Source organism: Vipera berus (genome assembly GCF_964194415.1).
Source record: "Vipera berus genome assembly, chromosome: 2".
Taxonomy (NCBI): Eukaryota; Metazoa; Chordata; class Lepidosauria; order Squamata; family Viperidae; genus Vipera; species Vipera berus.
Window position 1 is genome coordinate 44,439,642 of NC_138203.1, and position 12,165 is coordinate 44,451,806.

At 38.2% G+C, this 12,165-nt stretch overlaps 1 protein-coding gene across 3 annotated transcripts in view; it reads right to left on the reverse strand.

Moving 5' to 3' along the window:
* Positions 1-9,674: 9,674 nt before the first annotated feature.
* Positions 9,675-12,165, reverse strand: part of CHD1 (chromodomain helicase DNA binding protein 1) — an 84,110-nt gene continuing 81,619 nt past the window's right edge. For all 3 annotated transcript variants that reach the window (XM_081320547.1, XM_081320546.1, XM_081320548.1), the window contains one exon: positions 9,675-10,651. In XM_081320547.1, the coding sequence (XP_081176673.1) occupies positions 10,306-10,651 (346 nt within the window). In that variant the 3' untranslated portion in view covers positions 9,675-10,305. The remainder of the gene's footprint in view (positions 10,652-12,165) is intronic.

A 12,165-nucleotide genomic window follows, 5' to 3' on the forward strand; every position in this document is an offset into this window, starting at 1 on the left:
ATTAAGTGAACAGTGGAGCTTCATGAATAATGTAATGGTTTGGGGTACTGCAGACAGCCAGACACTGTGTCTGCGAATACTAGCTACGTTCTTCCATAAAAATCAGGATAGGGAGTGGAAGAGGCATGGATTCAACTGTGATTGGCAAGTCCATTTACTAATTGCAGGATTAATGCCAATGTTGGAAGAGCTCTGTAGAAGGTGTTTTGTGGGGGATGGAGAGTGGAAAGTTATCAATCGCACTGATTCCTTTGGAGAAATAAATTGCCTCGGGTTTTAGGCAAAGGAGGTGAGGAACGCCCATTGTGATGAGCTACTGTGTTTTCCCAAAAGTAAGACCTACCCCGAAAATAAGCCCTAGCTTTGCGGGTGGGCCTAATATAAGCCCTACTCCCATGAGTTTTGGAGCCAGGGGCATGCCTAAAAATCAAGCTAGGGCAGGGGTGGGGGGGTGGAGCTGCCCCATGTACCCTGCACCCATTTACTGTTGCAGCCAGACCTCCCATGAATTGACACCTACCTCGCTGGCCCACTTACGCAACGCCCCCCTGGGCTGAATTTTGCTGTCAAGACGCCTTCAAGAAATGCCTCTACAGCTGAGAATGGAGCTTCGGTTTTCCCCTGGCCTGCATTTCAATCCGTAGCTCACCTCTTGGCTGCAGAGGTCTTTCCGGAAGTCCTCTGATGGTGAAATGCAGGCCGAGGCTCCATTCTCAGCTGCAGAGGCATTTCCTTCAGTGCAGAAGTGGGCTGGCTGGGTGGGGTTGTTGTTGTCGCCTCCACGAGGTGAGACTGGAAAAAACACACTGAAAAAAAGACCTGGTATCTCTTGGAGGCAAAAAAAAAAAAGACGGGGTCTTATTTTCGGGAAAACACGGTAGTTCTTTCCAAGGGGCTTTAGAGGATCACTGTGTCTCTAAGATGAGCTTTAACCTATGATAAACTAGCTGAATGATGCTTATAGAAACTGCTCAAAATATTTGCTTAAATTGTCCTCTTGAAGCAAGTGATAAAGGATTTCTGTAGCATGTTGAAATATTCTACTGTTGCTTTTGTCCTAACACTTGCTGAAAATTGTCTTTTTTTAAGCCAATAAGCAGTAACGAGTCAATAGTTCATTGTCTATCGGTATGATAATCTTTCTTTAACAAAACAAAACCTTAGCAAAAGAATTTCCTTTACACAAAAATGCCTGAACTTGTACGTAATTTAACAGAACTGTCTGATTGTGGTTTTCTTTTTAACTTTCTTTTCTTTCTTTTTAAAGAAGGTTCCAAAACTTGTCGCTTTCTTTTCAGTTAGGTAATTTTCATCCTTTCACAGGTGCTTCATGTTTTCATTCAAATGAGTATCCCCCAAGATTGACAATTTTGGAGTTTTGCAAGCTACGTAATGAGAGCTAGACTTCTTGCCTTGGATTGGGCAAGCCACTTTTGAATTGTTCCAAGCCCAAATAAAGCTCTTACCCAAAGCCTAATTCATTAGCCCATGGAATTTTGCAGCCAACAAGCTTTTCTCACCAAAACAGTTACAAGTTGACTGAATCAATATATCAGTATTTCTGATACATAGAAAGCAAATTGTGGCTCTGTTCACAAGCATCAGCTTTGAAGGGCACATGACTGAATCTATGCCCTTTGGAGCCATGAGTTGCTTTCTGCATATCAGAAATACTATCGTATATCAATTTTAAAAAATCTCTTGAAGGAATTCCGAAGCTAGAATTCTGCCTGACATTTTTTTTTCTAGCTCCGGGTAGAGCAAGCACTGCTCAAAAGAAAATGAAAGGCACTGCACTCTTCTAGTAGCCTTCCTTACTCAAGACTAAAATCAAGTGTGATTTGGAAAGATCAAAACCAGAAGTATTCTGGAATGTAGGCGGTTGCGTTAGCCATTGTCCAGATAGATTTAACTCCACAGAATGGTTTTAAACAAAATATTTATGGATCAGGAATTCTTAAGCAGTAACTCGCGGTTATTGTAGATACATCTGTCACATGTTTCATATTCTGCCCATTCATGCAGGTAAAAAGAGAATAATTTCCCCATATCAGCGGAGCATGCTTGGGCTGGATTACGCAAAGACTTTTTACAGCCTTGGCATGTAGCCAGGAAATCCTGTAATAAACATTGAAGTTCCTCCCAGTGATCAGTTAGAATACAGATCTGGCCAAACAACTAAAAACTACATTTCCCAGAAAGCCACCCCTTAAGGAGACAGCTTTTAACCCTTTAAATGCTAATTGCTCTAACAGCACAATAAGTAAGGTATGTAATTCTGTGGTTGTAGCTCCTTTCAGGAAAATCAATCTACCAGAATGATGTCTATTATTTGACTCATTTATAGGATCATCAGATGTCATAATTTAAAAGCCTGCATTAAACTCAAAAATGCCCCAAGCAGTGGGAGAAAATTCTACAGAGATGTGTGGGTCCATGCCCGGGCTATAATGCAGCTATTAAAAGTTGCTTTATGAAGGCCCTTTCCTCACCTTAGGAAAATTTGCAGATGGTCATAAATTCCTTGAGGGACTTTGGCTTTGTGGATCAAATTATCTTTTCCATTACAAAGCTCATGGTGACTGATTATGTACAATGAGGGGAAAAATTATTTGATCCCCTGCTGATTTTGTACGTTTGCCCACACAAAGAAATGATCAGTCTATAATTTTAATGGTTTATTTTAACAGAGAGAGACAGAATAACAACAAAAAAATCCAGAAAAACGCATTTCAAAAAGTTATAAATTGTTTTGCATTTTAATGAATGAAATAAGTATTTGATCCCCTATCAATCAAGATTTCTGACTTCCATGTGTCTTATACAGATAACAAGCTGAGATTAGGAGCACTCTTAAAGGGAGTGCTCTTAATCTCAGCTTGTTACCTGTATAAAAGACACCTGTCCACAGAAGCAATCAATCAGATTCCAAACTCATCACCATGGCCAAGACCAAAGAACTGTCCAAGGATGTCAGGGACAAGATTGTAGATCTACACAAGGCTGGAATGGGCTACAAGACTAGTGGGATATTGTTATTGGTACGTTGTTTGTAGTTATATTAAAGGGGAGTTAAAGCACATTATGAATTTGGTTAATTGTATATTATGCATAATTTTTATTTAGAATATGATTATTGTAACTATAATCCTGTATTTAGCTCTGGGAAGTGGGGGGGGAAGTGGGTGGGTTTGGGGTGGGAGGGATTTGGGGATATATTGTAAAATTTTGTTTTTGTAAAACTCTTTAATAAAAAATAAAAAAAGACTATCGCCAAACAGCTTGGTGAGGGTGAAAACAATTGGTGCAATTATTCGCAAATGGAAGAAACACAAAATAACTCGATCTCCCTTGGTCTTGGACTCCATGCAAGATTTCACCTCATGGAGTTTCAATGAGGAATCAGCCCAGAACTACACAATTTTGGTCACCACAATCACAAAAAAGATGTTGAGAGTTTGGAAAAAATTCAGAGAAGAGCAACTAAGATGCTCCAAGGCCTGGAGACCAAAACATACAAAGAACGGCTGTGGGACTTGGGTTTGGCTAGTCGAAAGAAAAGAAGAAATAGGGGAGACATGATAGCAGTATTCCTGTATTTGAGGGGCTGCCACAAAGAAGAGGGGGTCAGGTTGTTCACCAGAGCACCAGAGGGAAGGAAGAGAAATAATGGTTGGAAATTGATCAAAGAGAGAAGCAACCTGGAATTAAGGAGAAAGTTCCTGACAGTGAGGACAATCAACCAGTGGAACACCTTACCCCCAGAAATTGTGGTGTTCCATCACTGGAAAATTTCAAGAAGAGACTGGACAATCACCTATCTGAGATGGTATAGATTCTCCTGCTTGAGCAGAGTGCTAGACTAGAAGACCTCCAATGTCCCTTCCAGCTCTATTCAATTCTATTCAAAACACACAGCTAAGGCAACAAAGGAGTGGCTCAAGAAGAAGCACATTAGGGTCCTGGATTGGCCTAGCCAATCTCCAGACCTTAATCCCATAGAAAATCTGTGGAGGGAGCCGAAGGTTCAAACTGCCAAACAGTCTCGAAACCTTAATGACTCGAAGAGGATCTGCAAAGAGGAGTGGGACAAAATTCCCTCATAGATGTGAGCAAATCTGGTGGCCAGCTACAGGAAATGTCTGACCTCTGTGATTGCCAACAAGGGTTTGCCACCAAGTAGCAAGTGATGTTTTACAAAGGGGTCAAATACTTATTTCACTCATTAAAATGAAAATCAATTTATAACTTTTGAAATGCGTTTTTCTGGATTTGTTGTTGTTATTCTGTCTCTCACTGTTAAAATAAACCTACCATTAAAATTATAGCCTGATCATTTCTTTGTCAGAGGGCAAATGTACAAAATCAGCAGGGGATCAATATTTTTTTTCCCTTCACTATATTGTCAACACCAAAGCTGGGATTGATGACCATCTTCTGAATCAAAACACTCTGTTGCATCCAAGATCAACAGTTGCCTCATATGAAACAGTTGTTATGATCTAGCATGAGTTACTTCTAATGTTTATCTATTGTTTATAGATAAATATTTATAAATCATGGGATCAAAGTGTTAATATTAGAAATTATTTCATCATCTTTGACTAAAGCATGTACATACAATTCAATGTTCTTTACCCTCTATGTTGCACGTCTGCTTTGATATATCTATTATAAGGACATTATTGTAGTTAGAAGAGTCTGTGCACATTAAAAATGCTATATATTTCTAAGTGTCCTCTGGTTTAGTTCATAAAAATATTGCAGTATTATGCAAGCTATTTTTAAGAAAATCTACGTAGGTTTGCCATCTCTTGTGGATTTTTTGTGCAAGCTGCCCTGGTCTCTTATGACTGGTAGGATGCATAAAAAGATTCATACATTACATCTTTTCCAAAAAGAGAGTATCTTCAATGCCTACATCTGACAATATTATCCAAAATTACAGTCAATTATTACATAAAAATGATTAAAACAGAATTGGTAAAACAATATACTCATTCATAATACTGTATTTAGTTCATCATACCCCATTGAATAAATCACAAGAGCTGGATTCAAGCATCACTAAGCCAGTGATGGCGAACCTTTTAGAGACCGAGTGCCTAAACTGCAACCCCAGACCCACTCATGTATCGTCAGGTGCTAGGTGGGTGTGGCCCATTGGGTGGGCATGGCTGCAGTGGTAACGGCAGACTGGGTGGGACTAAAAAGTTCAATCAATCAATTCCAACTTTGCTAGATCTTTTTTCCCCTCGTGACAACTTGAAATTGATTGAACCTTTTCTCCCCCCCACACAGTGGTGAAGGCCTAAAGCGAAAAGGTTTTATAAAACCCAGCTGAAGGCCTAGGACTGGGCCGACGGCGTGTGTGCCCACAGAGAGGGCTCTGCGTGCCACCTGTGGCACCTGTGCCATAGGTTCGCCACCACGGCTCTAAGCCATGAGATGACTGTTTCTCCAGATAAATAGCACATTCTCCATTTTCTCCTTGTGTTTTATGTATAATGAGAGCAAAGCATGACTATATTGAAATTGTGTCTGCTAAAGAAGGCCATCTTCCTCTTGATAAATTGAACTGAATCCTTGGAATCATGGCAATGTCATTTTTGAACGCACCAATGGTTATCTTTGCTATGGTGAGATTCTTGGAGAGTTGATCAGATTCATTTTCGTTCCATTGCAAAACCTTTGATCTACTATCTATGTTCTAAGTTCCTCATTAAAATGATGGGAGATCCTATTGTCAATTCCAGTTTATGTACTGGCAATCCAGAGAATTCAACTGAATCAAGGAATCCTGTTGGAAAATCAGTACTGTCAGCTCCTTCGCTAACAACACTGAAGGAACAATATTCTTTTAGCATTCCAGAGAAGAGTCTAATGCATGAAGAACTCATTTCTCATTGTTTCATGGGGAGTGGGGGGGGGGAAACAAAGTTTGAGAACAGTTTTGCAAGATTTTCAAATGTTGGATAAATGAAATCTATGCACTCTTTCATAATTCTTACAAACAGAACCATAATCTTAAGGCAATCCTATTTCATAAATTTGATTTTTCTTTTGTTTTCTCCAACATTAAGAATATCTTCCTTCACCACCACTCAGTTGCATGCTTCTCTTCAACTGACACTTGACAAAGCTCCATTTTTTGGGGGGATGCATGAATTCTCTACATCATTTCCTCTTTTAACAACAGGATTGTTGTGAAAAAATAAATAGGATATTGTTCTGTTTGTGCCTTGAGTTCCTGAACAAAGATGGGATATAGATACATGTGCATTTTCCTGTGCCAGAGGAGGGGTGCATAAAGCAATAAAAGTACCCAGATTTTTCTTTAGGCACCTTAAAGTTGTGGCTTCTTGAAGAGTCACATGATGAGTTGCATTGCTGCTGGATGGAGTGAGGGATTTGAGACTGTCTGAGAAAATGTCACGAAATGTTGAACATGAAGATCACATGATCGCAGCAGCAGCCCAGCAATAGCCAGTAGCACTGAAGCAACCACAACTTTCAAAAATTTCAATCTATTGGAAGTCATGGACCCTGGACTTTGATGTATTCTGTAAATTAGCCCATTTTAGGTACCTTGGCTCAAAATTTTTTGCTCTTATGATGCACCATTTTGCCCAGGTAAAGGACATGACAAATGTTAATAGTATATAGATATTCATCAATCAGTAAACTCAATACTCAGTTTCATTTGAAGTTCATCAGTTGTTTTCAACATTGTTCCACAAACATTGCAAACATAAAAAATGGCATTACCAGAGGATGGATAAGCAAATTCTAAATAGGATGGATTGAAGTTGCAGAATTCATCTTACTGATGCATCACAGAAACTGCTGGGTTTCTCATGGCAAGGCTGGTTTATTAACAATGCCAATAAATTGGTATTTATTAACAATGTTAATAAATTGGGAACCTCAAGCATAGCAGTACAGCTAGAGCAAAGCAAGTGCCACCTCCAAATCACAGTACCAAGATTTATCAAGATACAACTTAATTCTGTTGGTCATCACCTTGGATGCTTCATAAATTGCAGAACCAAGTAGCACACCCTGAAAAATGTTAAGATATTTATGCATATAAAGACTGTGATTCCACCTACAGTATCCTTCCCTGGTTTCAACATTATTTAAATTTTACTCATTAGTATCTCATGTTTTCACTTCGGCTTTTTGCTCCACATATATTGAAATTTAATACCTAGAGCCCTGTATTTTATCAAAAGCTCTGTAAGTAACCAATTGTTAATATAGATTACCACAAAACCAAAAATACAAATGACATATTAACCTGTTTATAATTTACATTTTTGTACCAAACATTATTATGCATTGCATTTTGGAATAACTGTTCAATAGCAAGGTATTATGAGAATGCATTGCCTTATGCAAATTAATTTATTCAGTTTCTTTAAATCTGCTGCTTGACCTTGTCTCTATAATTATTATATCTATAAAAATATGTTTAAATTACTCTTATTGTATCTTTTGTGGAAGGCTATTGTATTGAGAAGTATTGTTCAGAAATACTTCTTTGTGAAGAAAAGAGGAAAACAGCATTTTTTGAATTCCAGTTCCTTTGAGGACTTCCTTTATGAACATACAAACCAGCTGAAAAAAAGCAGAAACTGGGGAGAACAGTTTTGCCCTGCTTGATGATACTCCAGCACCAGTGTTACCATTATGCAACATACAGTACGCCTGGTTTTATTGCAGGCAGATTTTACAAGAGTAATCAGAAGTTCCACCCACATGTCCTAATCCTGTAAACTGGCCTTCCACAGAATGAAATGGACAATGTATCACCTCCAACTAATGCATATTATATCAAGGGAAAATGGACTGTTATCTCTCAATACATTTTTGCAACTTTTTGATGAGTGAAAGAAACTTGTTTCTTTAGTGTCACAAATTCATAGAACATGAGAATTTATGCCCTTTGTCCCTGGTGTAAACACTTGCAGATATTAACACTGCACTCTAAAAACATTCCTCATCCACCACAATCTCCCCATAGGTATACAGAAATCTCCAAACATCTTAATGAAATGAGCTATAATGTGGCAAAGTTCATGTCACAATAAATAATTTTGGTAAGTGTATAAACTAATACTTGCTTTTCCTGCAACAAACAAGTAAAGCTGCCTCTTAAAAATATGTAACAACCAATACTTTACAGCTTTATACATAGCATTGTGTAAGCAGAAACACAATTTCACAATGAAAAATCAAGATTTTAGCAAGGACAATTTTGCTCTTAGCTATATTTGCACAATTAAATGAAGGAGGGTATGAATTTGAGCTTGCATTGATTTTAAGCAATGTTTCCTATTTACCTAGGCATCTGCTAGAAGGGGCAAAAAAGAGTAGAAGCCACGTAGCTATGTTAGGCATTCAGTTAAAAAAAGGGACGTGGTGGCTCAGTGGGTTAGGACGCTGAGCTTGTCGATCAGGTCAGCAGTTTGGCAGATCGAATCCCGAGTGCTGCGTAAGAGTGAGCGCCTGTTACTCATCCCAGCTTCTACCAACCTAGCAGTTCGAAAGCACGTAAAAATGCAAGTAGAAAAATAGGGACCACTACGGTGGGAAGGTAACAGCGTTCCGTGCGCCTTTGGCGTCTAGTCATGCCGGCCACATGACCACAGAGACGTCCTCGGACAAACGCTGGCTCTTCGGCTTTGAAACGGAGATGAGCACCGGCCCCTAGAGTTAGAAACGACTAGCACGCATGTGCGGGGGAACCTTTACCTTTACCTAAAAAAAGTCAACATCAGTTGCTGTTTGTTGCACTGGGACTAATAATAATAATAATAATAAAAATCTGTCATAACTTTGCTATACCATGGAAACAGTTCTATGTAGCTTAAACCAAGAGGTCCCCAACCTTTTGGGCACCAGGGACCAGTTACATGGAGAGGTTTTTCCATGTACCAGAGGGTGCATGGTTTTGTGTGCTGCCTGCATCCCTGGATGGAGTTTGCTTGTTTGTGCAGCCTGGTTGCTGGCATGCTGTGGCCCGGTACCGGTCTATGGACCGAGGATTGGGGACCCCTGGCTTAAACAATAACTTTCTTAAACTGAAATAAAGATTATAAGTTCCCAAAAGAATCTTGGTAATGGCTTTTATATGTATTTTTAATCCACATTTTCCTTACAAATAAACTGAGAATTGAAGCAGCCAAATCCATTCTTTTGCCAAGCTAACTAATAATTGAGGATATGAATATAAGCCTCTGAGAGACAATGTTAGAACCTAAATGCCTAGTTTTTTAAATAATTACCCAAGCAAATCTGTAACAGGGACTTTACACTTTTAGAGTGCAGCTTTTATTTGCTGAAATGCAAAATTACATAAGATAAATATGGTTGAATCAATAAATTTGTTCTGATAAACATGCATGTTTTAGCTCCAAAATAACTTTGAATATCTTTTTAAAACAATCCATCTTGGGGGCATATAAACATAAATGAGATGATAGACATAATTGTCCAACCTGAGTCAAATGTCAGGAGATAAAAATTCATATTCATGTAATCCAATCTGCAGAATTGAATTTTCTTCCTGTAAAGGCAGACAGGTTTTTTATTTTCCTTTTTAGATTCTGACTAATTTCATCTGAACTTTATTTTAATTTTTTTTAAAAGGAAATGATCAGCCAAACCAATTTAGAAAGAAAAAGTCAGGGGAGGGGAAGCTCGTTTAATTAATTTACAATAATTTACAGTCATTTTGTAAAAAGGCATTACAACTGATCAAATTGGAAAATGCCTGACTATTTTACAATTATAGGTACAGAATTTAAATATTCAAGCTTGTGATGAAAAAGCGGCAAGGTGGTCGCAGCGTATAACGTAAACAAGTAGCTTTGGAAAGTGAACTAGGTCATTAAATCCTTTGAAAAAAAATCCTCTTTCCTGAAATACTATCACAGATTATCATGTGAATACTCATCTAAAACCATAATTTAAACTGTATTCAGGATAAAACTATTGACAAGAAATTCAGATTAAGATCCAGTCTAAGTTGGGCAGTGTTGAGGTCCCTGTAAAAAGTAAACATTTCCTATTTCTTTAAAAAAAAGTGCCACAACATTTGCAGCACAGTGCAGCATTAAAACTTTAAATACAAAAATATTTCTTCTTCTGTGGGGATAATATAACTAGCATACTGGAAAGTAGTAACAATACTGCTACTCAGAGCACATCCGGTCCACATCTTTCAAGTCATGTAAGGCAATTACTGTGTTAGTTTATTGTGTATGGCTAAAAAAAAGTCCATGAAATGTTAAGTCTTTGCTATGTTTTCCGATTACTCCACATATGTTCCGGTGTACTTTTATGATCTGTTGAATGGTCAAAAGGAGATCTATGTCCTAAAGGAGATCGAGAGTCATAAGGTGACCGTTGATCTAATGGTGACCTGGGTCCACTACTGGAAGCTCTGTGGTCCATTTGCCAGTCTGAGTGATACCTATAATCTCTTGAAGATTTATGATGACTGTAGTCTGAACTGGATCGATGATCTAAGTGTATCCGGTGATCTAAATGTGATCGACTGTCTTTAAAACTTCCTTCCATATTCAATCTGTGATCTCTATTTCTGTGATCATCTAACTTTCTATGTTTACTATCACTGTAGTATCTGAAAATTAAGAAAAATAATTATTACAGTGGAAGCTAACTTAAAACAATATAGTTTAGAACGTGCACCTCAAATTTCTTTATAAAGGTTTTACAACTTTATAAAAGTAAAGCTGCGTTCGTGGAAATGTGGAAGTTATTTATACATTTGTCAAATTTAGAAACCACCCATCTTCTCACAGAAAAGATGATTTTTTTGATGTGGAGAGTCTTGGAACATAAAAGCTGAAAAGCAACCTTAATTCAAGGTATCTGCTATAATGGTACAGGGTTATTTTTTTCCTATCCTCCAGTGATTATGGAACTCAGGATTTCTAAAACAGAGTATTTCCAATGCAAATACTATTTTCACAAGGGGGAAACCTGTTTCGTGACTGCAGTAGAAAAGAGTATAATTTTCTCTTTAAATGCTGATTCCTTTAACAATTAGCTTTTCAAAACAGATGCCTTTAATATTATCATATGCATATATTTAATATTACACCTAATCAGCCACCTGAGCTGGAAAAAAAATCACAAGAAGAAAATAAGGAAACTAAGAAGGATATGCTGGGTCAATTACTCAGTATAGAGATAAATTTGGATAAAAAGGCAGATTCTACAGGAACAGAGGAACTGTGTAACAGATTTCTTTCAGGCACCAGTTCAAAACCTCTTTATAGAAGTACTCATAAGCCTCTATTCTTTTCCTCCTAAACTGTGGAATTATTTGGGGTTTTTTTGAACAGGAAGGTGGCAATATTGCTGGCTTATAACTGATATATTTGAAGCAGTCCATATGGAGTCATCCCAATGCTTCTGCACTGATAACAGACATCACAACCAATTTTTACTTGTTAAAAAGCAGTGTGGCCTGTACCTTGACTTGCCCACTTTCCTCTATTCATTTCCACCAACTGCTCCTTCCCAGTAGTTTTATTTCTGAGATTGTGAGACAACATGTATCAGCTGCAGACTCTGGACTCTGAACCCTGTTCAATGCTAGGGATGAAGCAATTTGAGTTCCTTCAGCTGAACAATGTTCTCTATCAGGAGTCCAGACGTGTGCCTTCTCTGTGGCAGCACCTGCTGTCTGGAATGAGGTTCCCCCTAGATATGGCTGGCCTCCACTTGTGGAAGTTTGTAGGGACTTGATGACCTGGGTTTTCTTATAGAACTTTGATGAGTGAAGTCCCCTTGCTTTGTGTGGATTTTCCCCCTTTTTTTCACTCCTACCTGGCTTTTATCATTTTTGCTGTTTTTTATTTTTTATTTTGTTACACTCATGGGCTAGGAACATTGGAAATTGGGTAACATACAAATGTAATAAATACATAAATAAAATAAACACTGAAAGTCTATTGTTATACAGGTAGCCCTCGGGTTTCCACAGCAATTGGGTCCAGCATTTCCATTGTTAAGTGATGCAATAATAATAAAGTGGGACACCATATGACTGCATTGCTTAGCAATGGCAATACCTGCCTCACTCCTAACAACAAGCAAAGTCAATGAGGAAGCCAGCAGGAAGTTGCA